The sequence below is a fragment of the Carcharhinus amblyrhynchos genome, chromosome 3 (genome assembly GCF_965287045.1).
Source record: "Carcharhinus amblyrhynchos chromosome 3, sCarAmb.v2.hapA, whole genome shotgun sequence".
Taxonomy (NCBI): domain Eukaryota; kingdom Metazoa; phylum Chordata; class Chondrichthyes; order Carcharhiniformes; family Carcharhinidae; genus Carcharhinus; species Carcharhinus amblyrhynchos.
Genome location: NC_137326.1, coordinates 17197403 through 17223839, shown reverse-complemented (window position 1 = coordinate 17223839; position 26437 = coordinate 17197403). Strand labels below are relative to the sequence as shown.

Sequence of the window (26437 nt, the reverse complement as noted above, 5' to 3'; positions counted from 1 at the left end):
TTGATAGGATGGATATGAAGATGTTTCCTTTCATGGGAGAATCAAGATCTAGGGGCCACTATTTAAAAATAAGGCATCACCATTTAAAACAGAAATGAGGTAATTTTTTTCACTCAGTACGTTGTGAGTCTTCGGAACTCTCTTCCTGAAAAGGTTGTGAAGGCCAAGTCTTTGAATGTTTTTAAGACAGAAGTGGATAGATTCTTGGTAAGCAAGAGGGTGATAGGTTATTGGGGGTAGGGGAGTGCAGATTTGAGGTTGTTATCAAATCAGCCATAATCTTATTAAACGGCGGAGAAGGCTCAAGGGGCAGAAAGTCTACTCTTCCTTCTTGTTCATATGTTTGTACGTAACATAAAAGGGAACTGAAAGCATATCAAAAGTAATAGAATGGTGAAGGAAGGATGGTCATAACGATAGACCAAAAGCTCTTCTTGTGGGGGCAGAGGATTGATAGGGGTTAAATGATACCTTGTATCCAGCGTTACAGAAGAAAAATAATGTTGTCTGCGTCACATTAAAGAAGAAGGTAGAAGAGAAGTTGGAGAACAGAAAAATATAGAAAAGGGATTTAAAATGTTGGCAGTGCTCAAAGTAAAAGAATCATCCAGTCTGGACAGGTTGCATCTTAGGTTCCTGAGGGCAGTACTGTGGAAATTCTGGAAGCTCTAATCTTCCAATTCTCCTTAGAAATGGGAGTGGTGCCAGAGGAATAGAAGATTAAAAAATATTCAAGAAAAGGGGACAGCAGGAATGGAATATGCTGGGTAATTATAGGCCAATCAGCCTGGAGACATTAATCTGGGAAAATATTATTGACGCTAGAAAAACTATAAGTGGATAAATGAAAGGCAGCATGGATTTGTTAAAGGCAAAAGGTATTTGATTGACTTTATTGAGTTTTTTTAATGAAGTAACAGGGTATTGCATTTAATGTTGTATATATGGACTTCCAATAAGTGTTTGATCAAGTTTGTTATTTGTACTTGGAATGTGAATGTCACTGGCACAATCAGCACTTATTGCCCATCTGTAACGGCTCTTGAGAAGGGGACTTCATGGATTTCTTAACAAAATGGAAGCTCATAGATTTAAAGTAGTGGTCTCTGCCTGGATACAAAATTAGCTAAGGGGTAGAAAATAGAGAGGCATGATGAATAGGGTGGCATGGAGGCACAGTGGTTCGCACGCTGCTTCAGCGCCAGGGATCTGAGTTCGATTCCGGCCTCAGGTCACTATCTGAATGGAGTTTGCACATTTTGCCCCCTGTCTGTATGGGCTTCCTCTGGGTGCTCCGGTTTTCTCCTACAGTCCAAAGGTGTGCAGGTTAGGTTGATTGGCCATGCTAAATTGATCTGAGTGTCAGGGGATTAGTAGGATAAATATGTAGGGTTACAGGGATAGGGTCTGAGTGGGATTGTGGTTGCTGCAGACTTTTTGGGCCGAATGGCCTCCTTCTGTACTATTGGGATTCTATGATCATTTGTCTAGCTCCATTCATATACGTAAAGATGATTGGAAGATTGCAGCCAGAGTTTCCACAATTTCCATGCTTACTTCCCTCAGCAACCTCAGACTTTTACTTTTGAGCGCTGCCAACCTTTTTAAATTCCTCATATATTTTTCTGCTCTCTATTTTCTCTTGCATCTTCTCCTATGATGAGACATTCAATGAAGCCAAACGTACAGAGATACCACCCAGTAGTTGCTGTCAGGATCACTGCTCATTTTGATCTATGTTAATGATTTTGACTTGGATATACAGGATACAATGTCAAAGTTCGTAAATGACCTAGAACTTGAAGATAGTCAACAGTGAATGGGATAGTAACAGGAAAGGGAAGTCACAAAACAAATTATATTTAATGTGGAGAAGTGTTAAGTGACCTATTTTGGAAGGAAGGTTGAGGAGAGGCAATATAAACTAAATAGTGCCATTTTAAATGAGGGAGAAGAAGATTGAAACCTGGGGTTACAAAAGCACAAATCTTTGAAGGTGGCAGGACAAGTAAGAAAGCTATTAAAACGGAATTCTTGGTTTAATAAATGGAGGCATGGAACACACCAAAACAAATAATAGATGTTTATAAAACACTGGTAAGGCCCTAGCTGGACGACTGTGGCCAATTCTAGGCATCAAAATTTAGCACAAAACTTTAAAGATGGAGCTTTGATAGAATGGTACCATGGATAAAACACTTAGGCTACTTGGAGAGGCCAAAGTTGCTCTCAGAACAGAGAATGTTAAGAGGGTATTTGGTACAGGTATTCAAAATGCCGAAGAATTTTGATACAGTAAATTTGGAAAAATTGTTGCCACTGGCAGAGGGATCAGTAACCAAACAAGTGATTGGAAAAAGAACCCGAAGCCATTTTTTATGCAGTGAGTTGTTATGATCTGGAATGTGCTGCTTGAAAAGGTGGTGAAAGTAGCTTAAGTATAATCTTCAAAAGGACATTTTCTTTATATTCTTTCAAGGGATGTGGACATCACTTGCTGGGCCAACATTATTACCCATGGCTAATTGCCTTTGAGATGAAGGTGGCGTGCTGCCTTCTTGAATCACTGTAGTCTATATGTTATAGGGACACTCACAGTGCTGTTAGAGAGGGAGTTCCAGGATTTTGACTCAGTGACAATGAAGGAATGGCAAGATACTTGCAAGTCAGGATAGTGCGTGACTTGGAGATCACCCTGCAAGTGATGTTCCCATGCATCTACTGCCTACCCTTGTCCTCGGTAGTAGCGATTGTGGGTTGGAAAGGTGCTGTGGAAGGAGCCTTTGTGAGATTTTGGTGAGAAAATGAAAAATAATTACGGGCAATGTGGAAGAGCAGGGGAATGTGATTAATTGGGTAGCTCTTTCAAAGTGCGATCACAGGTTGGATGGGCCGAATGATCTTTTGTGCTGTATCGTTCTATGATTTTAACAGATTTCTGTTATGGAATTTTTAGGACAATCCTCCAATTCCAGGAAGAGGTCGTCGAGACAGAATCAATGATGATAGCATTTCAAAGGAAAGTCAATAAATAATTTTACAGAAATATTTTTGGAAAGGGAAAATAAAAAGGGAGGGAAACAGAGTTAAATGAAAAGTTCTTTAAAAGAGTTGGCATAGGCACAATAGTCTAAATAACTTCTGACTGCACTATATTACTATGTTCTAAGATTTGAAGACCAATTAGCTCAGTTGGCTGGACTGCTGGTTCGTGATGTGATATGAGCGCAACAGCGCAGGTTCAATCCCCATACCAGCTGAGGTTATTCATAAAGGTTCTGCCTTCTCAAACTTGCCCCTTGCCTGACGTGTGTGACTCTCAGCTTTCTCTCAAAAAATGGGAAAGTGCAGCCTTTGGTGACTTTCATTTCATTCTATGAGTCATAGAATCACAGAATCCCTACAGCCCAGAAGGAGATAATTCGGCCCATTGAATCTGCAGCAAGAACAGTCCCACCCAGGTCTTCTCGTAACCTCACATATTGCCCTGACATTAAAGGGCAATTTAGCATGGTTAATCAACCTAACTTGCACATCTTTGGACCATGGGAGGAAATTAGAGCACCCGAGAAAACACACGCTGACACAGGGAGAATATGCAAACTCCACACAGACAGTCACTGGAGGCTGGAATTGAACCCGGGTCCCTGGCGCAGTGAGGCAGCAATGCTAACCACTGTGCCCCATCCAAAATGTAAACAAATTGGAATCATTGATGGAGAGTACTTACAGTTTGAGCAAAGACCTCTGCTGTGAGAAAATCCAGATTAATGTCTGAAATCTTGCCAGCCACGACAATTTCAGACCCATCATAATACTGTTTAAAATTGGTCTGAGTTAATTCTGAAATGGCATTCTCTGGATATTGCAATTTAATATCCAAAAGCAAGGGATTGGCCACTTCATCATAAAAACCCTGTGAAAAAGAAAACAAAGAATTTGACATAACTTTCAAAACAATCATACTTTTGCTGAATCTTAGTATGGGAACTCCTATTGAAATTGAGATTGGTATGTACTTGCAAGACCAATTACTCCTGATACTGAGGGTTTCTTAGACTTTCTATTAAATTTCAACTGCTATGAAAACCAGACACCTTGGTTTCAAATTTGAACCAAGATGGTGACCCTGTAGAAAGATGTCAATGTAAGACAACCCAATGGCTTCTTGGGAAGTATCTGTCCCATTACAAATCACAAAATCCTTCCCCATACTTCTGTTAATCTGCGATTGACAAAGCATTCTTCCAACTTTAGAGCACTTTGAATGTTCACTATATACTGTAGCAGGGCACATATACAAGCTGTAACCTACAAGTGAAACTGCTGCCAAGCTGAATGGTTATGAATTATTTTATGCAGCACATCCTTTCCATTCAACTATGTGTAATATTGAAGTCAGAAAGTTATAAAAAATTAGTATGCAGGTTTTCAGCAAGTAATTAGGAAGACAAATGGAGTGTTGGTATTTATTGCAAAGTATGAAGTGTGGCTCCAGCCTTAATGAGACTGCATCTGGAGTACTGTATACAGTTTTGGTCTCCTTACTTTAGAAAGTGTAGTAATTCAGTCATATACCAATTTTCCCATCACCAACACCCTTTAATATGCAAAAAAGGAAAAGGCCACTTCTGCAGCTTACAGTCAGGCAGTCTTCATCTCAGAACCTACACATTGGTCCAGGTACAGTTACAGCCATAAAAACTCCTATTGGCTGCTTCCAATTAGGCAAATTTCCACATGCTCAATAAGGTAGCTTGTACTCCATGAAGCCCAAGGTTAGATCTATCGATGATCCCCCATGGCCATTGTGGTCATCATAACATTGCACCCCCTTTGGTCCATGTCTCTCCCAGTACATCTGTAGGGAGGATGTTTGTTTTGGTACTTGAGCGGAACTGGATCAGGTGGTGTATATCAAACAGGGGACCTTCTATTTTGGGGAAAGCATTGCAGAGTTACAAAGCAGCTTCCTCCTCAGATTCAGCTGCAGTCCGGAGGTCAACTACTTCAGCCTCCAGCCTCAGAGTCCGTACCTTAACTATCCCAAGGGGCCAATGCAGATTGAGCTTCAAGCTCAGGGCTAGAGTAGCTATTTCCATGGTTGGTGTCAGGGGCGACTCAGACAAGGATTCCCTGGCTCTGATGTGATCTGAGAGTTTCTTTGCCCTGAACTTTGACCAGGTGTTCCTGTTCTGAAGCCTCTGTGACCAAGAGGTCTTCTAAGTATATTGCTACTTTGGGTAGCCCTTGAAGGATGTCCTCCTTCTGGACGATGACACATGCTGAAGAGACCCTGAACTGCAAACAGGAATAGCTTGGAGTCCGTTATGCATGTTGATTGTCACATATTCCTGACAAGATTCATTAAATTCAAGCTGAAGATAAGCATGGCTCATGTCGAACTTGGAGAACATCTTACCAGCTGTTAACTTAGTGTTCAGATCTTCCATCGGGCATTGGGTACGATCGAGTTTGGAAACCTGATTGACCACTGTTTATAGTCCCCACAAAGATGAAATGATTTGGTGGGTTTAAGAACAATGATGACAGACATAGCCCAATCTGCAAATTGGGGTGCCCTACTTCAGCCTTCACCTTTTCCAGCATGAATTAAGGAACTGGTCTGGCTCTGAAGTACCTAGATGCAGCATCAAGGTAAAAGTAGATCTTGGACTTTGCTTCTTCTATTTTCCCCAGGTCCTCCTGAAAAGCTCCAGGGTATCTGCTGATAACCTCATCCATTCCCCCCATGTCTCGCTTGAAGGTTGCCAATCAATTGAGTTGCATCTACTGGAGCCAATCTCTCCCCATGAGGCTTGGTTCATGACCCCGTACAACAATGAGTGGAGACAAGTTGATTGCTGTCTATAAGTCACGGTCAGGTTGTCTTCACCTCAGGACCTACAAAGCCAGTCCAGGTAAAACTACAGTCTTACAAATCCCCATTTGCTGCTTCCCATTGGGCTCACTTAATAAGTCAGCTTGTGCTCCACGAAGTCCATGGGTAGATGATCCCCTGTGGCCTCAGTAATCATCATAACAAAAAAGGATATCATTGCATTTGGTTCATTTGACTGATTCCTGGGATGGAGAGCTTAGCTAATAAGAAAAAGCTGAAGGAACAGGTTGGGCCTATACCCATCAGAGTTTAGAAAAATGCAGGGATGATTTTATTGAAGCATATAAGATCCTGAGTGGACTTGACAGAGTGGATGCTGAGATGATGTCTTCCCTGGTGGGGAAAGTTTAGAACTAGGGGACACAGTTTAAGAATTGAAGGTCTCATATTTAAGACTGAGAAGAGGAGAAGCTTTTTCTTTGAGAGGGTCATTAGTCTTTGGAATTCTCTTCTCCAGAGAGCAGTGGAGATTGGCTCATTGAATATTTTCAAGGCTGAGTTAGATGGATTTTTGATCAACAAGGGATTCAAAGGTTAAAGGGTAGGGGTGGGGGGAGGTGGGCAACACAGACAGGGAAGTGGAACTAAGTTCACAATAAGATCAGCCATGATGTTATCAAATATCGGAGTAGGCTTGAAAGGCTGAATAGCCTACCCCTGCTCCTAATTCTTGTGTGAACCAGTTGTCCATCCCAAACTCACCTTGTTTCTGCCTGGGGAATTGGGTTAAAACCTAGGGGCATTTTGCTCAGAGGTGCTCCTGCTCTGCCACTATAGTTTTACCAAAGGAAGAATTGTAATTCAGTGCCACCAAGCTTTCAACTACGTTCAAGTTCACGTGTTGATGCAAGCCTACTTGTGACACTGATAAAAAAAACTAAAATGTTAAAGATGGTGCTGTAGCGTGGTGACCTCTTGTGAGCTGTGCCCAACATACCCTCTAATTCTATCTTTTACTCTCATTCTATGTTTTCAAAACTCCATTCTAACTCTTTTCAACTCTCTAACAATGATTTAATTCAAGATTTAGCGATGGACCTACCTTGTATTAAGTTGATCTTTCTCTACATCCCAGCTATGACTGTAACGCTACATTGTGCACTGTCTCTTTTCCTTCTCTATGAAAGGTATGCTTTGTCTATATCGCGCACAAGAAACAATACTTTTCACTGTACTAATAAAGGTGACAATACTATATCAAATCAAAATGTTGTAGGTACAGCAGCAATGGGAACAAATCTGAGGGCATTCTGGGCCATAGTCAGTGTGCCAATATCTGTAAATATTAAATAATCATTTTACCTGGAGCTGTAAGGGAGCATCAGAATCTTCATAAATTCTCCGTGCTACACCATCATTCTCCAGTGCCATTTTCTCCAGGAAACTGTACTTAACATCATAACCAAAGCCAAGGCAGTACACGTTGTACCTGCCATTGACAGCATTTTTAACATTCTGCTGAATTTTTGTTGGGTTTGATTCTCCTATAATAAAAATAATTGAATAGAATTTATTTTGGAGAACTCTGTTCTTAGGACGTTTTACAACATAAGATGAAATAAATGATTATTGAAATATTTCTATACTTCAGGCTTAAGTGTTGTATTGAGATGGGAGAAGGTTTAACTTGGGTTATGTTAGTAGTTTAGGTCCCATTTACAAAATGAGTCAGTTCTACATTCCAGTATTTTATCAGTCACACAGGTAGCACAGGACATATATTTCAGAAATTGTTTACTTTGTTTTGGACAGCTGAACTCTTTTGTCATAATGAACAAATAGATATTGGAGAAGTTGTATCAAGTCACTCTCAATAACCTGCATGATTTGCCAACCATATTTTAAGCCAACCATATCCCAGCCTGGCTTGATCTCCGTTAATATTGCCAAAATTGTGGGCCTTTGTAAAAATGGTGTCTGGGATCTCCTGGATTCTTTTGTGGGTGAACACTCGGGAGCCTGCTGAGGTTCCCATCTGAGCCCTGGAAGGAGTCATTTACATAGAAGTTAAGTGTGGTGGTTACTTCCATGGCCACTGGCTTCCAAGTCCTTAAGGCCCCAAATCTTGCAAAATATGATAAATGTGAGTCACCAGATCCTTGGTTCTCGTTCATCTCTAGATGCGTATACATTCTGGGTCCAGTAAGGAGTCTCATAACACCTGGTTAAAGTCCAACAGGTTTATTTGGAATCACAAGCTTTCGGAGCACTGCTCCTGTGTCAGTAAATCAAGTCAATTGAAGCAGTGACCTAGATCAAGGACCCTCTTCAGAACCAGACAAACACACGGTATGACTGTGACTCACAAGGAGAAGTGTAGGCAACAGAAAATAGGTGCTAATGCCAGAAGCCTTGATATATTGCACAAGCAGAAGTTTGGGGAAAAACCACTAATGACAGAACAAGCCACATAGACTAAAGGGCCACAACCTAAGTTTGACCTAATTTGCATTATGGAGAAAAAGGGGAAGGATTGACGTTTGATTGTCCCATGGTCATGAAGCATGATGCTTGTTTTGATCGTGATGCGATAATGTATAAATATAGTGCTTTAAGGTCGAAACGACAGACTGTCTCCAAGCTTGACTTGAAAGGCCTCTCCCGCAAGCATGAATGTGGAGTGTGGAGGGATGGTTGCAGCAAACATGTGTCATTACAACACCCACCATGATCAGAAGCAGAAACCTCCAACCTCACGTCCACAATTTCCCAGCCTCTGATAACTGGGAGTGGCACAGTGGTATTATCACGGCACTGATAATCCAGAGACCCAGAGCGAGAGCTGGGAACCTGGGTTCATATCCCACCAAGGCAGGTGGTGAAATTTGAATTCAATAAAAGTCTTGAATTAAAAGTCTAATGATGACCATGAAACGATTGTTGAAAAAAGCCATCTGGTTCACTAATGCCCTTAGGGAAGGAAATCTGCTGTCCTTATCTGGTCTGGCCTACATATCACTCCACAGCCGCAACAATGTGATTGACTCTCAAGTATCTTCTGAAATGGAGTTCAGTCAGGGACGAGCAATAAATGCTGACCCAGCCAGCGACACTCTCATCCTGTCAAATTAATTTTCAAAGAATGTATATGAAGTGTTAGCCATAACTCAATGGTAGCTCTCTCGCCTCTGAGTCAGAAAGTTGTGGCTTCAAATCACCGTCCAGAGTCTTCAGCATCATAATTTTGTGCAGAACCGAGTCAGTGTTGTCTTTCAGATGGAACATTAAATCTTCTTAGCTCGAAGCAAAGTATCCCTCGATATTATTTGGAAGAAAAGCTGAGGAATTGTCAATGTTCCCTAACCAATATTTTCTCTTAACCAACTTCAGAACAAATTTGCGAATGCACTGGAGGACGCCCAAAATCTTACTGCTGTAGAATCTATCTCTGAGAAAACTGACAGCAGTGATTAAGCTTCAGAATTTGTAAGATTGGCAATCCTTCTGATTTGGCAATTTCTGAAAGGAACGCTAAATGCTTCATTCCTATTTCTGTGTTTTATTTTCTGATGAGGCCCATTGTGAAAGGTCACAATTTTTTCAAAGAACTTCATATCAGCAGCAAATAAAGCACCAGAAACCAGGACCAGATATCACAGGTTTGTCCCTGTCCAGTTTCAAAATGTAATTCCATTAGACAGACTTTCACAAGACACAGATAGAAGGCATTTATTTTCACTAACCTGCATTTGGATCACCATCAGTTAACAAAATGATCATGGAGACACTTCTTTCAGGCAGTTGCCTGTCTCGATGGGCCTTGTCCAGAAGTTCTACTGCTTTCAACATTGGTTCATTTATATTTGTTCCTGCAAATGAAGAGAAATGAATATCTTACCTTTTAATATGTTACCTTCTGGGTAGAAGTTTACCTTTTTTTAAACAATGTCACCAAAATATAAATCGGGCAACTAGATTTCAGATGTTAGCTTATCAGTTGACTACCTATTTTTAACAATCCAAAGAATTTTACTGGGACAAAATACCAAAGTATGGCTAAGTAGATCTGTGGGAGTGCTCTATACTAACAAATTGCCCTGTAGGAAAAATACTTAATTGGAAAATGTCTTTGCTTAAGTATTACTTTTACCCTACTCTTGAAAACAAATGTCAAAGCTCTTCAATAGACATTGCAGCAGTCAGGCCACTTTATATTTTGGGTGGCATGGTGACACAGTGGTTTAGACTGCCAGGGACCCGAGTTCGATTCTGGTCTTGGGTGACTGCGTGAAGTTTGCACATTTTCCCTGTTTCTGCATGGGTTTCCTCCGGGTGCTCCAGTTTCCTCCCACAGTCCAAAGATGAACAGGTTAGATGGATTGGCCATGGTAAACTGCTAGTTAGATGAATCACACTTGCGCTGAATAACGTTTAATCATTGTTACTAATACTGGTCGACACCGAATCATTGCCTCTTAAGATTCAGCAAAAACAAAATTGTGACAAAGCTACATTCAAAGCTTTATACTTAAACTCAGTTAGAATGGGTCACCTGTGCCCTAACCCACCAGTGGACTGGCCAACAGCTATGCTGCTGGAGTGAATCTAACCGACTGCGCTTAGAAGGACGAGGACAGCAGCTACATGGGAACATCACCATCTTCAAGTTGCCCTTCAATATTTGAAAATATATCACCGTTCCTTTGCAGTTGCTGGGCCAAAATCCTGGAACTTCCTTCCTAAAAACACGATGAAAGTTCAACAAGGTGGTTCAAGAAGGCAGCTCAACACCACCTTTGAGAGGAAATAGGGATGGGAAATAGATACTGGTCTAGCCTGCAAAGCCCTCCCATGAATGAATTGTGATGAAACTGTGCCGTTGAGAAATGTATATTAATTATGTTCTCTGCAGAGTTTTTTTTTAAACAGACTCTAATGGTTTATTTTGCCACCATTATATCTGAGCTCTAATTGTTGCTGAAGCAATACAATGGGCATCTTGTTTACTTTTAGTCTGGACCAGATGCAGCATCCAGGGGTTTTATGACCCTTTTGGAAGTGTTGGGTGGAGACTGATTGACAGGTCAGGTGGTACCTTGGGTCAATTTTATTTTTCACAGGAAAAATCCAAAGGTTTTGTTGTGGGCAGAAGCTGAAAGCAATGTTCAATGCCTCTCTCTGGAGTGAAAGTTCTGCTGTCTGCGAGGTGCAACTAGAAGCAATAGGCAGGCAGTGCCTGTGTGTCTCAAGGTGTGTTGAAGTTCTAGGACTGGGAAGGCATCAGTATTTTCAATTCAACATCCAAAGCAGTAATCTATAGCAGGTGTTACAAAATTGCAAAATCCAGTATCACATGAACATACTTGCTTTCTGTGCTAATCCTAGAACAGGGTGTTTGTGGGGTCGCTTAGCTTGGAACAGTATACTTAGCTGTTAAGATTTATAGAATATTATGTGTTTTTGCATTTGGTAAAAGTTATGCTGATTTTTCTTATTATAGTTTAACTGTGTTCTTTAAATAAACTTCGTTTAATAAAAGCTTCCTGGAAGGTCACTTGAATCAGGGAGGCAATTCCTGATTTTAACCCAGCCTCTGTGAAGGAATGGCAATATACTTCCATGTCAGGACGGTGAGTAGCATGGAGGGGAAATTGCAGGTGGTGGTGTTCTCATTTATCTGCTGCCCTTGTCCTTCTAGGTGGAAGTGGTTGTGGGTTTGGAAGGTGCTGTCTAAGGATCTTTGGTGAATTGCTACACTGCATCTCTCAGTACACACTGCTGCTACTGAGCATTGGTGGTGGGAAGATTGAATGTTTATATATGTGATGTCAATCAAGCCGGCTGCTTTGTGCGGAATGTTGTCAAACTTCTTGAGTGTTGTTGGAGCTGCACCCATCCAGGCAAGTTGGGAGTATTCCATCACACTCTTGACTTGTGCCTTGTAGATGGTGGATAGGCTTTGGGGAGTTACTCGCCACAGTATTCCTAGCCTCTGATGCTCTGATCTTATACTCACCCATGTCAAAATCAAAATCTAGTTATAGTTTAGGCTGACTTCATAAAACACCTTGGAGTTTCTGGCTTGGATCATAACAGAATAGTTAATAATAAAGCCCAAGGTCCAGAGAGAGAAACAAAATATACTAATAAAGTGTAAGAAGTCTTGGCCTAGGTAGGAGACAGGAGAAGACAAATCCTGTTTGGGACAGAAATCACTCTAAGAAATATCTCCACTGCCAGGGATGAGATTACCAATGAGGTTACCGCCAGGAACTCAGTTCTGAAGGCAGGACTTAATTACTGAAGTAAGTTCAATGACCTTACCAAGGTAAAAATCTTTCCTCTCACCTCAACAACTCTGGTCTCACACTTGCACTCATAACTCTAGACTCAGATTTGCACTCTCTTTAGTCTTGCTCAATACAATTCCACTTCCCAGCTTCCCTTCTGTTTCCCAAAATCACAAAACATACTCCATTTCCTCTCATTTCCTAATTTCAGCACTGTTACAACTCTCAGTTTTCCAGACCTCACATCTTGCATGTTATATATGAACTATACAACCACAATAGATACAGGCTAAACAGCTCATGGGGATGCTACTATAACACACCATTCTTTCTAGCAGAAGATCAAATCCACCCTGCTTATCCTCTAAGGAAGAAAACATGCTGGACATCATGCTCTAAAGAGGTGTCCTATGAACAGGGCTGTAATGAAAGACAAGGCTGGAGAAGTCATCACATCTTATCCACTTCCTCTTCTACCTCTCCATTTACACTCTGCATGACAAGCTGCAACCAATTATAACTCTATTTACGCTTGACACTTAAAGCTAATCCTCATCTGTCGCCTTCATATCAGGTGCTGATAATTCAGACATAATGATATCAAAATCACCCACCACAGCTAAACACAGTTCTTCAATCTGTGACCCAGTAACCAGCTTGGGACCTGATAGAATGGATGGAATAAATGCAGCAGAGAAGCCAGGAATAGGACAAATAAATGGGGGACGTTTTGAAGAATAGGTATTCCCTTATAATTACCTTCCTCATTAACTGCTTTTAGAAGGCAATGTACCAAAACGTTTCATGCTTTATTGAAGAAAATAACAATCATTACCTCCTCTATCCGAAATGGATTTCACAAACTTTTTAGCTTCAGTCACATTGCTTGGAGTTGCTTGAAATATGGCATTTCTCCATGTCTTCATAGTATCATCAAATATAATAATTGCAAAATGATCCTCTGTGCTCATATCATCTAAAATTTTTACAAGAGCTTCAATTGTCTGAAAGGGACAAAACAACAGTCTGCAAATGTAACTCAAGAGCATCAAATTTAACAATTACATTAACTGCGATGCTACAACAGATTTCGATGTCCCTTTTCTGGCCAAGTTGCTGTGTTACGAAGGTGAGCCCTGCGAATCAGAACTGGTCACACAATGGGTGGGATTTTCCAGCCGCGCTCGCCCCAAGACTGGGAAATCCCGCTTGAGGTCAATGGCATTTTGCATGGTCCTGTTCTGCGTGTGGAATGGAAAATTCTACCCAATGTTTATGAGGGTGCACTGATGCGAGTGGGACCAGAGATGAGGTCTGACAGCAGCAGAGGTGAGAGAAGGAAGTAAAAGCAACACGGAAAGAAACAAAAAGGTGACAGACCAGGGCAGCAGGTAACTGATCAGTTGGTCAGAATTTCAGGGTTTTTTTGTTTCTCTCAGATAGGACTGTTGTATAAACGAGGAGCTGGGGAAGTGTATTTATTTCTTTATTAAATTAATAATGACTTAATTAATATATCTAAAATAATTGTTTAAAAAATGAACTACATTTATTCAGGCAATCAGCAATCACCAAATAAAAAAGACTCGAGAAGGCAGAGCGGGGTTCGCGTTGGCAACGGCAGTATGTGGGAGTTTGTGGACTGTCAGACTTTCCCAGGTTCTCACACCTGCAGGAAACCTACCTGCCTTCAATCACTCTGGCTCAGAGTCATTGTGATGGAGTGCAGGCTAGAGGCACTCCAAAGCATAACGGGACAGGAGGAATTCCACTACAGAAATGCAGCCACATCCCAGAGGAATGTACAAGTTCAGGAGAAGAATGATTTACCTATTAAGGAGAAGGGTAAAGAACTTAGGAGAGATTGAGAAGGAGGTCCCTCAGACACTGGTCCTGTCCAAAAGTATGATATACTAAATACCTGTGAGGATGAGGAGAAAGACAGCGGGAAGGATGGCCACATAGCAGATCATGGCACTGTGGTTCAGATGGCTGAGGGGAGGAACAGCAGAATAGGGATATAGCAGTGAATGGGAATGTCTGTAACTAGGAGGTTAAATAACATTCCCTGTGGCCAGCAACATGTTTCCTGTTGCCTGCCAGCCATTCCAGTAAGGCGTATCTCATGGAGGCTGGAGGAGAATTTGGAAAGGGAGGGAGATAATCCAGTTGTTGTGTTCAATGTTGAATAAACAATGCAGTAGGAACAGAAAATAAGTCCTGCTGAGGGAATATTAGTTAGAAGCCAAATTAAACAGAAACGATTTTGAGGCTAATAATCTCTGGCTGTGTCATGTGCAAATTAGCTTCAAAATAGTCCAGTAATGGTAATGACTAAAGAGCTGGCACTGTCTTTTGATGAAACAAACAGACAGGAGAGAGATGTAGTGAAGAGATAGACTCCACTCAATCAGAGACTTGTGTCCTAGTTAAAAGAATAAACAGGGGGTAGGAATATGGATGAGTTGGGGGGGGGGGTGCAGAGGAAAAAAGGGATGTAAAGGAAATTAAATCAGACTAAGTATATACCAAACAGGAAATGCGAGCATAAGGAAGAAGGATGAGGTCTTAATGGTCAGTTCCTTACCCACCTCTTTTGATCATTTAACATCAGGCTATTTATTCTCCCGAATTGGCACTAAGTGCCCAGGCTGGCAGGAAAACAGGAGTGTTTTCTGCTGGCACTGGCAGCGCCTTTCAAATAGGATTCACCCACCTGAAAGTATGAATGAGCGAACTATGAGCAATCCACCGGCCAGAGATGCTGTTCTGAGATTGAGCCGTCATTCTTAAAGGACAGCCAGTCTCTGTGGAGATACTCCCCCCTCCTTACCGAAAAATGAAACAATACCCCTCCCCCAAGGGAGCATCATCAACCCCTCACCAAAGAGGGGTTGATGATGCTCACAAATATCAGGTCACTGACCCCCCACATCACACAAGCATGAGGGTGGCCCAACCCCGGGCCAGGTCACCCCACCCACCACCCCCTTTCCCCTGCAGCTCTTGTTCTCTCCCAGACTCCCCACTTAGTTCCCATTCTTCCCTAGACTCCCCTTATGAATTCTCCACACAGGTCCCCTTTCCCCCCAGACCTCCCACTCAGCTCCCATTCCCCCTTAGACTCCTTTCCCCTCTGACCCCTCATTCAACCCCCCTTTAGGTCACGCGCCTTGGCAACGCCAACAATGCACTGCCCAGGCACCCTGGCGCTGATCTGATTTTGATTTGATTTATTATTGTCACATGTACAGTGAAAAGTATTGTTTTATGCACACTTTACAGACAAAGCATACTATTCATAGAGAAGGAAATGACAGAGTGCAGAATGACAGTGTTACAGTCATAGCTAGAGTGTAGAGAAAGTTCAGCTTAATACAAGGCGGATGTATTCAAAAGTCTGATGGCAGCAGGGAAAAAGCTGCTCTTGAGTCGGTTGGTAAGTGTCCTCAGACTTTTGTATCTTTTTCCCCACGGAAGAAGGTGGAAAAGATACTCTGATGATGCACTGAGACCCTGGCCTGGCAATGCAGGCCCCAAAGGGGGCTCAAAGAGGAGGTCTAGAAGCCATTTGCCCCTCTGCTGCTGCCAGACTGCAGAGGACGAGTCCCTCAAGGGTCCTGGTGGTTGGGTGGGCCCAAACGGGGGCAAGGGGTTGACCTTGCCATCCTCCACTGGGATGGGAGTGTCGTGGCTGGATTTCTGGTCCTGGCAGACCTGAAGATCATTGAAGATTTCAGCTGGTGTCATGATCAACATCTTCATTCCTGCCTGTCAGCTGTGAAAATTCTGAAGCGGCCAGGTAACCTTGCCCTCCTCCAGTCACTTGGCAGGATTTTTAAATCATTTCAGCACTCCATTCTGCAGCAGAGATTTCACTATCTCCCTGTCAGAAGCGGCAGATGTGAGCAAATCGCTTTGAAACCCTCTGACAGAGAAGAGATGTCAATGACAGTTTCACAATCACCACAGCAAATTCTAGGCAATTGTATCCAACTGGAATTGAGTTTCCTTAGTAGTCTTCTTACAATATAGAGCTATATAAAGTTGCCAATTCTTCGACCAGACTAATAATCTAATTCACAGATCTATAAGCCAAACATTTCCACATTAACACTATCAATTTAAGAATGTAGGAGTCCAACATGTTGTATTCTATACTTAACCTAGTCATCTGCATTCATTCTTATTGTCAGGCTAGATCTGCTTAGGCCCTAAGCTCTGGAATTCCCCCCTTTAAATCTCTCAACTTCTCTATTACTCTTCCTTCCTTAATGACATCCCTTAAAGCTTACCTTTTTGACCACCTAACTGAATGTTGTCTACTGTGGCTTAATGTCCTCCTGTGAAGCACCTAATTTTATTTGAGGTAATAATAAAATTTACCTTACATCCATTATTTCCTATTAACCCAGAGTAAGGGTATATCTGTGCTTTCTGCCTGTCAGTGGAAATCCAAAAACAACTTGCGTTTATATAGTACCTGTAATAAAATTATTTCACAGGAGCAGATTAAGCCACAGTAGACAACATTCAAAAAGGTCAAAAAGGTAAGCTTTAAGGGATGTCGTAAAGGAAGGAAAAGTGATAGAGAGGTTGAGAGGTTTAACGAGGGAATTCCAGAGCTTAGGGCCTAAGAAGATGAAGGCATGGCCACCAATGGAGCAATTGTAATCAGGGATGCTCAAGAAGCCAGAATTAGATGGGTGCTGATGTCGCAGAAGATTGTGAAACTGAAAGAAATTAAAGAAACAGGGAGGGTCAACACCAGGGAGGAATTTGAAAACAAGAACGAGAATTTGATATTGAGGTGTTTGATGAGCAGAAACCAATACAGATCAGTGAGTACAGGTGATAGATGAATGGGACTTGTAGCCCCACAAAGGAAGGGAAGAATCAGAGAGATCCTTTACCCTGCCACACCATCATGTGCTTCCTACTGACCAGTTGAACATTATGTAGAGACCAGCTGTGGCTCAATGTCAACACACTTGCCTTTGAGTCAAAAGGAGGCATAAAAATTAGGCGGACATTACAGTCCCATAACAAGACAGTGTTGCAGTGTCAGAGGTGGCTCCTTCCCAATGAGATGTCAAAAAATTCCATGGCACTATTTCAAAGAAGATCAGTGCGGTCATCTTGATGTTTTGTCCAATATTTATCCTTCAACCATCACTAAAATTGATCATCTGGCCATTATCACACAGCTATTTGTGGGATTTTGCTGTGGACCAGTTGGCTGCTATGTTTCCTACAACAGTGACCGTCTTTCAAAAGTTCACTTTGGGATTTCCTGTGGCTGTTGTATAAATGAAAGCTTTTCCTGCTTTCGCATTCTGGTGGATGTATGAAACAAGTTAGTCACTATTTTGGCAGAAACTTGAGAGTAAGAGAAGTGAAAGAGAGTGATAAAAATGGACTTCCACCCTTCCCTTCGGCACCAAAAGCTTTTCTTACCTGGCGCATTTTGGTTCCTGACATAGATCCACTGTGGTCAATCACAAAGATAACATTTTTAGGGATTCTGGGTAGACTGGCAGGGGCAAAATGATGTACAAAATATCCATTTACAATCTGAAAAAATATAAAACCAAAATTTCAACAGATCACCAGGATAAAGAATCCTATGAGACTTCCATCTTAAGTATAACTTTCATTACCTGAACACCACCAGCAGATAGGTCTCTATTGACATCATACTGTATGATGAAGTCTCCATCTAGAATTGTTTCATGACAACCAGGACATTTGTGCTGTTGCTCAAGAGTTGGTTTGAAGGAAACATGTGCCTGCATGAAACAGTGACTCAGTGTTAATTTTTACAGTAATTGGGTAAAAAAAATTCTAAACAATTATATGTTATTTGTACCTGCCTTTGTGCCAGTAAGAACCTTTTTCACAACTGAAGTCAGGTTATTAGTTAGGAACCTTGCATCAACATTCAGGAAGGCAATGCCTTGTGGTTCAAAAATGTGCACGTCAATCTGGAAACAACAATCCAAAATGCAAGATAATTGAATTATCTTATGAGAAAATCAAAAACAGCCACAATTAAAATATATTAGTAATGTCACTACATTAGAAAAGTACCTGGAAATGTTTGACAAGTTGCAGTGGTTTTACTCTGATAGTCATCTCATATTTCCCCAGGCTACGTTTCAATAATTCTTCGTAAGTTAGTTCAAATGTGACTTTTTTGGTTGGTCCAATATTTACTGACACTTTAAACTTTTCCATTTTTCTTCCAGATGCCCTTTGGAAATCAGAAAAAAAACACAAGTTAAGATATTATTGTTACAGGCACAAAGTCGTAGCGATCTATTGAGGGAAAAAACTCTCATTTTTTTTTATCATGTGCGCTGTCTTAACTATGAGATTTACACCATAATGAGGGCTCCATAAAAAATGTGCAAATTTGGGGTCCACAAAAAGAGGATTACATTTATATACTGCCCTTCACAATCTCAGAACATCCCAAAGCATTTTTCAGCCACTGAATTATTTTTGAATTGTAGATACTGTCGTAGAGAAAAAGAGCAGTGAATTTTTCTACAATCAAATCTAACAAGAGGACACAGGTTTAGGGTGCTGGGGATTAGGCACAGAGGAGATGTCAGGGGTAAGTTTTTCACTCAGAGGGTGGTGGGTGCGTGGAATTGGCTGCCGGCGGTGGTGGTGGAGGCAGATTTGATTGGGTCTTTTAAGAGACTTCTGGATGAGTACATGGGACTTAGTAGGATTCAGGGTTATAAGTAAGCCTAGTAGGTAGAGATATGATCAACGCAACTTGTGGGCCGAAGGGCCTGTTTGTGCTATAGTTTTTCTATGTTCTAACAAACAGCAACCAAATAAATGGCTAAATAATTTGTTTGAGGCTTTAGTTAATTCCAAGGTACAATTTAATCTCAGTTTACTGTATATGGCTCACTGAAGTTGATCACAACCTTGTGGTCACTCCTTTCTATCCATTATTATGCATGTTGTCAAAGTTCAAGAAAATAAAGACTCGCAGATATGTTGTGCTTTTCATGACCACCAAACACCTCAAATTGCTTTACATCCAATTAAGTATTTTTGAAGTGTAGTCACTTTTGTAATGTGGGAGATGCAGTGATAATGATTGAGAGGTAAATATTTGACATGGCTGAAAACAGAAACATGTTGCTGAAGCTTTTTGTCTTGCACTTATCAGGACAAACACAAAAATAATAGATTTTAAATGATCACAACAATTTTTGTTTCAGGGAAAAGGATACTGATTGGTTGGCTAGTGGACTCTGATTGGCCAAGACACTGCCATGCAGAAAGCAATGGGAATCGAACTATAGCCTCAGCAAGCTCCCAGGTAATTCAAAAAAGGCACAAGGCTGCTTGTAGAAGACAGGTCCCCGTTTATGAATGTAGGGATGGATTGCACAGCCTCCTGCTGACATATTTGAAGGTGGAGGACTTGTAAGCTAAAGAGGACAGCTTCCCACCAACTTTTTGCCCAGCACCAACTTGTCTCAAATATTATCGTTGGTGTGAAAGGCTCAGATTGCCCACCCACCCACTTAAGGGCCTCATTCCAACCCTGCTGCTATTTGTGTGGGAGGGGAAGGTAGAGGCAAGGTGGGTAGCCCAGTAACTTTCACTGTGCGGATTGCCATTGGACAGGAATGGAGGGGGTAACTCCTTTGGGGGGGCTCCTGTGCCCCTGACACCATTATACCCTCTTTTAACCTTAACATTTTGGACTCTCAAACCCAATACTCCAACCCTCCCAACCCCCTCTCTCCCTGCCATTGCTTCGATCTGCCAGCAAGGCCATTCAAAATCCCAGACCTACTATTAGATCTGGGTTCCATCACCTCTTCTTCTCAGGGACTGCCTGTAGTTCCAGCAGGGGACAGGGGGTTTTTGCGATAGACAGAGCTGTGACAGCACTTGTGCCATTGACTTCTAATTAAATGACAGCAGCTTTGTCCAAGTAGATGGTGTAAGCATTGGGTACCCTCCACATCCAGCACACGCTAACATTTTTGACAGTTTCCATGGGATGGGAAGAGCTTAACATCTACCGCAGGCATTTTTCTGATGCGTGGGTGATATGTTCATAACCTTTGAATCTGCAGCCATGTGTAAGGGTTTCCTTAAACACCTTAATGCCTCCAAAAATGGTCAGTAGGATCTGCTGCCCTTGGATCAGTAACTAAATGAGGAGCCTTACTTTTCCTGTCTGTTTTCCACTTTCCCACAAAGGAGTGCGATGTACAAATTGGGTGGAGATCTGGCATTACAGATCTCTGCCAGCTTTTTCAAATGGAGTTGCCCGAGTTGCAACTTTAGATCGCCTAGTCTCAATCAGTGAAACTGTGTTATTGGGTGCGAATAGTATACTTTATCAGAAGTTACTGAATTAAGTGGAGTGTTTCTGTGACCTCGCTTACTAGTAGAGGATCTGTGGTTAAGGCATCCAGTTTTGGAAGCAGTGTTATGACAGTGTAACCCAGCTTCCCGATCTTCAATCTCAGCTAATCTTGGATGGCCCAAAGCAGCAGAATCCCACTTACGCTTTAAGACTTTGAAAAAGTCAAGATGAATAGAATTAATGAAACAAAGGTCAGGTAGGTTGAAAACTGCCTTATTAGGGGGTTAAAAGGGGTACAATAGTATTGGGGCCACAGGAGTCCCCTGCTAAAGAACTACCCTCTCCATTCCTGTCAAGAGGTGATGATAAATGGTTAAGTGTCTGTTTGTTGGTAGTGGGAGAAGGGGTACTGCCCATTGGAATTTCATGTATCTATTTCTATTCTCATTTCTTTGCAGCTAATACTGACACAATGCCAAGGACTTTCACTCATCAAATGGTGTGGGGAATAAACAAATGAAGAATGAAAGTCTCAGTCGGAAATTGTTCTTACTTTACAAGCCCTGCAGTCTGTCCCCGTGAAACCGCTTGTTGGTACTGTCGCTGAGCCACTTCTTTCTCTTTCACAGCTCCCACGTACGTCACTCCATCTAGAGTCCTACAAGAGAGAAATCGCATGGATGAAACAAACAGTTTGCAATCATACCCATCCCTTTCCAAAGCCACGAACCAGCATTGGAAAGGCTGGCAGTGCCAGTTGGACACCCCAGTAACGTCTGTTGGGCACCACTACTGTTCCTGGGGGAAGGTTATGACTCAGTTCCCCGTGGGGGTAGATCATGATGTGGGACCCATTGGAAAGGCTCTGACGATGGTGATCAGGGAGGGAGTGGGGGGAAACATGCCATCGATGGGGGGAGCGGTGGTGCTGACGTCCACGGGGGAAGGGAGGGGATATGAGATAGGGATGCCCCTGCGAAATGATGCCCAGGCACTCTGAAGCCAGGCTCACTGCCACGTAGCTCATCACTCTCCAAAAACGTGACTGAGTATGGGAAGATTGCGGTGTGGAGAACACCTGAGACCGGTGTGGATCACTCCTGTTTTCTCACCATTATGACACTTTGGGCGGGAACTTTCAACTGCGCTCGCCCCAAGGCCAGAAAATCATGCCTGAGTTCAACAGAACTTTGCGTGGTCGGTGTCCCGCCTGCTACGATTCCCGTGGTGGACAGGATGGGAAAATTCCTCCCTTAGTCATTTTTGGATAACTCTGCCCAGTGTTATATTATTCCTTAAAACTACTTTTGTACTTTATGCCTCTATTTATAAAGCATTATATTTTTATAGATGACTTTAGTCCTACTTGCTGCATAAATAAGCCAAGTAACATGACAAAGCACTCAGACACCTCCAATTTGTACCAGCAAGATTAATCTGTCGAGGAAGAAACACGGGTTTTGTCATCTTTAGCACTACATACAAGAAATTTAAAATTTTCATACTGCACTTAAAACATTCACAATTTTCCATCCCAATTAGTTAAGTTGACTTGAATAACATAGCTGATACTCACATGCTAAAGTTGGTAATGAAGGCTGTTTTGGGTAGTTCCATTTCAAAGAAAGCTTCCTTTGACTCATTTGCTCGATTTGCCACCTGGCTGATTACTACATTGTGAGCAAATCGAGATGTAACTTTGGACTCGATCTTCATCCCATAGATTTCAAGCTCCCGCTTAGGCTGAAGGAAATTAAGTAACATTTCAATGAGAAATCATTGATGTGAGAAACTAAAGTAACTGTAAAGATTCTACTTGAAGTAGATCAGTGCTGTGTGCTCTTCTAGTGCAACATTAATGATAAAGCATCAAATATTTTCACTTTGTGTATAAATGGTAACTACAGAAACAGGTGTCAAAATGGTAACTCCAATCAAATCAAAGAAATAAGAAAATTTAACAGCTGGTAAAAATCACCCATCATATTAAAAATAAACACAAATTGTTACTGAAATAAATAGTACCAGAGAAATCAAACCTACTTTTTTGCCATGCTCCTTGATGCTTCTTTTCTGTTGTTCAAGAAAAGGACCAACAGGTTATAAAATTCACGTGTTATACTCAGAAATTATACAAGCAAATAGACTATTATAAGAACTTAAAATAAATTCAAAGAAATAGATGTTTGGTATGTATAAGATTAAAACATCAGGGCTGGGGCGGCACAGTGGTTAGCACTGCTGCCTCACAGCAGCAGGGACCCGGGCTCAATTTGAGTGTTGGGTCACTGTCTGTGCAGAGTTTGCACATTCTCCTGTGTCTGTGTGGGTTTCTTCCCACATTCCAAATATGTGCGGGTTGGGTTTATTGGCCATGTTAAATTGATTTTTAGTGTCAGGGAGATTAACAAGGTAAATACATGGGGTTACGGAGATAGGGCCTGGATGAGACTGTTGTCGGTGCAGTTTCAATGGGCTAAATGGCCTCCTTCTGCACTGCAGAGATTCGATGTAAAGTGTTCTCCCTTTTTTGTAAAATAGAATATTTAATGCACAACTGGTCTAGACATAACCCCTCAGCACATTGCAAAAATTTATTCAATGTTCTTTGTGAATAATGAAGCTAATTTTGAAAAGTAATCTGATTAATTTGCACTAACATACACGTTACAGTCTCACATGTGATGATACAATTTTGAGAATCAACAGTTACACCTCATGGATTCACAAGAATGTACTCCTGCAGTCTAAAAATATATGCCACATTTAATAAATTCGAATGATATATTGCAATAAATAGGGATCCCAAAACTTACAACAAAATATTACCCTTTACCTCAGACTTCAATCAGCTCCTGTCTGTTATTTGAGTTTTAAAAACTGGAGCTTAGATTTATATACAAAATAAGCACGGTGATACAGCACATACGAACATATGAATTAAGAGGAGGAGGAGGCCACTTGGCCCCTCAAGATTGCTCCCCCATTCAATAAGATCATGGCTGATCTGATTGCAATTTCAACCCTACATTCCTGCCTACCTCCCCCCCGATAACCTCTCACCGTCCCCCCCCCACTTTGTTAATCAAGGAACTATCTAGTTAAGTCTTGAGAATATTCCAAGACTTTGCTTCCACTGCCTTTAGAGAAAGAGAGTTCCAGGGACTCTCAAACCTCAGTGAAAAAAACATTCTCCTCATCTCTGTGTTAAATGAACAACCCATTATTTTTAAGCAATGACCCTTAATTCTAATTCAGTACGGTATCATTTAGTGTAATTGATATAAAAGTGCTTACAGCTAAGCTGCAGAAAATACATCATAATAATTGATGGGATGGCATGGTTGCACAATGGTTAGCATTGCTGCCCCACAGGTCTAAGAACCCTAGGTTGACTCCAGCCTTGGGTGACTGTGTGGACTTTACACGTTCTCTCCATGTCTGCATGGGTTTCCTCCGGTGCTCTGGTTTCATCCCACAGTTCAAAGTTGTGTGCATTAGATGGATTGCCCAGGATAAATTGCCCCCTAGTGTCCCAAACACGTGTAAGTTAGGGGGATTGTTTAAGAAGGGTGCCAGGCAAAAGGCAGGGAATTATAGGCCAGTTAGTTTATCGTCTGTTGTACGTAAAATGTTAGAATCCGTCATCAAGGAGGAAATAGCGAGGCATCTTGAGGGGAATTGCTTGATAGAGCAGACGCAGCACGGTTTCGTTAAGGGGAAGTCGTGTCTGACAAATTTACTGGAGTTCTATGAGGATGCGTCTAGAGCGGTGGATAGAGGAGAGTCGGTGGATGTGATCTTTCTTGATTTTCAGAAGGCGTTTGACAAGGTACCTCACAAGAGGTTATTGCAGAAGGTCAGGGGACATGGAGTTGGGGGTAGGGTGTTAGCGTGGATAGAGGATTGGTTGTCAAATAGGAGGCAGAGAGTGGGGGTCAATGGGTGCTATTCGGATTGGCGGTTGGTGACTAGTGGAGTGCCCCAGGGGTCGGTGCTGGGGCCTCAGCTATTTACCATTTATATAGATGATCTGGAGGAGGGAACCGAGTGTATGGTGTCGAAATTTGCTGATGACACCAAGATTGGTGGAACGGCAAATTGCGCGGAGGGTGTGGAGAGTCTACAGAAGGATCTAGATAGGCTGGGCGAATGGGCCAGGAACTGGCAAATGGAATTTAATGTTGTCAAGTGCGAGGTGGTCCACTTTGGTAGGAATAATGGTAGGAAGGATTGTTACTTACGTGGCGAAAAACTGCAGCAGGCGACAGTGCAGAGAGACCTCGGGGTCCTTGTGCATGAGTCGCAAAAACCCAGCCTGCAGGTGCAGCAGGTGGTCAGGAAGGCTAATGGGATGCTGGCCTTCATAGCGAGGGGGATTGAATATAAAAGTAGGGAGGTCTTGCTGCGGCTGTATAGGGCATTGGTGAGGCCACAGCTGGAGTACTGTGTGCAGTTTTGGGCGCCGTACTTTCGCAAGGATATTTTGGCCTTGGAGGGAGTGCAGAGGAGGTTTACTAGGCTGATGCCGGAGTTGAAGGGGTTAAGCTATGAGGAGAGGCTGAATAAACTAGGCTTGTACTCGTTAGAGTTTAGAAGAATGAGGGGAGATCTCATTGAGACATATAAGATGATGAATGGGATGGATAGGATAGAGGTGGAGAGACTCTTCCCGCTCAGAAAGGACAGTAGGACTAGGGGGCACAGCCTCAAGATAAAGGGGGGGCGGTTTAGAACGGAGTTGAGGAAGAACTTCTTCACTCAAAGGGTGGTGAATCTCTGGAATTCTCTGCCCGTTGAAGTGGTGGAGGCTACCTCGCTAAATATTTTTAAGACGCGGGTTGATGGGTTTTTGATAAGAGAGGGGATTGAGGGTTATGGGGAGAGGGCGGGAATGTGGAACTGAGCCACGACAGATCAGCCATGATCTTATTGAATGGCGGGGCAGGCTCAAAGGGCTAGATGGCCTACTCCTGCTCCTATTTCTTATGTTCTTATTAGCTGGGTAAATACACAGGGTTACTGGAACAGGGTTTGGGTAAAATGCTCTGTTGGAGAGTCGGTGCAGGCTCGATGGGTCAAATAGCTTGCATTGTAGGGGTTCTAAGAATAAAGAACAAAGAAACTTACAGCACAGGAACAGACCCCACAGTCCTCCAAGCCTGCATCCACAATGCTGTCTGAACTGAAACCCCCTATCTTTCTGGGGACCATATCCCTCTATTCTCATGCTATTCGTGTATTTGTCAAGGAGCCCCTTAAAATTCAGTATTGTATCTCCTTCCAATAGGGAGTTCCAGGCACCCACCACCCTCTGTGAAAAAACTTGCCTTCTACATCTCCTTTAAACCTTGCCTCTTGCACTCTTTCATGCTTACCCCATCCCTCAGAATTGACTCTTCCACCCTGGAAAAAAGCTTCTGACTATCCATTCTGTCCATGATCGTCATAATCTTGCAGACTTTTATCAGGTCGTCCCTCAACCTCCCTGGTTCCAGTGGGAACAAACAAGTTTCTCCAACCTCTCCTCATAGCTAATGCTATTTTATTCTAATTGATCCTTTAGCGTAAAAATCGTCCTCAATGGGTGGCCGAATTGACAGTTATTGTTAACCAAGCGCAAAGCAAAACATGCCTCACGCCGAATTAAAACAGCAATCACCGTTAAAGTAAATTTACAGGCATAGTGGTAATAAGCCGAGGATTCAACAAGGATCATAGAATTGCCCTCGCTTTATAGTCTCGCACGGGATTTCCTTTTTGCATTTTACCATTCTTGTTTGCAACAGGGGGTAATAAAGATGGCTGGAAAATAATTCCCGTCCCCACGTCAAGACTTGTAATTCACAACAGGGCAACGCCTGGGTTGGCATTGATAAAAACTCAAGATATGAGCTGCTGATACAGCCAGCAGTCGAGGCCTTTGTATTGAAATTTCTCAGCACATCATTTTTA

The 26437-nt window shown here is 42.2% G+C and overlaps 1 protein-coding gene across 1 annotated transcript in view; it reads right to left on the bottom strand.

Moving 5' to 3' along the window:
• Positions 1 to 26437, bottom strand: part of LOC145336518 (inter-alpha-trypsin inhibitor heavy chain H3-like) — a 55427-nt gene that overhangs the window by 27655 nt on the left and 1335 nt on the right. The window contains exons 3-13 of the mRNA XM_080181759.1: positions 22526 to 22555; positions 22059 to 22225; positions 21036 to 21140; positions 18223 to 18385; positions 18006 to 18116; positions 17793 to 17921; positions 17590 to 17706; positions 12968 to 13136; positions 9586 to 9711; positions 7205 to 7386; positions 3731 to 3916 (exon numbers count right to left, since the gene is read on the bottom strand). Coding sequence (XP_080037885.1) covers positions 3731 to 3916; positions 7205 to 7386; positions 9586 to 9711; positions 12968 to 13136; positions 17590 to 17706; positions 17793 to 17921; positions 18006 to 18116; positions 18223 to 18385; positions 21036 to 21140; positions 22059 to 22225; positions 22526 to 22555 — 1485 coding nt within the window. The remainder of the gene's footprint in view (positions 1 to 3730; positions 3917 to 7204; positions 7387 to 9585; positions 9712 to 12967; positions 13137 to 17589; positions 17707 to 17792; positions 17922 to 18005; positions 18117 to 18222; positions 18386 to 21035; positions 21141 to 22058; positions 22226 to 22525; positions 22556 to 26437) is intronic.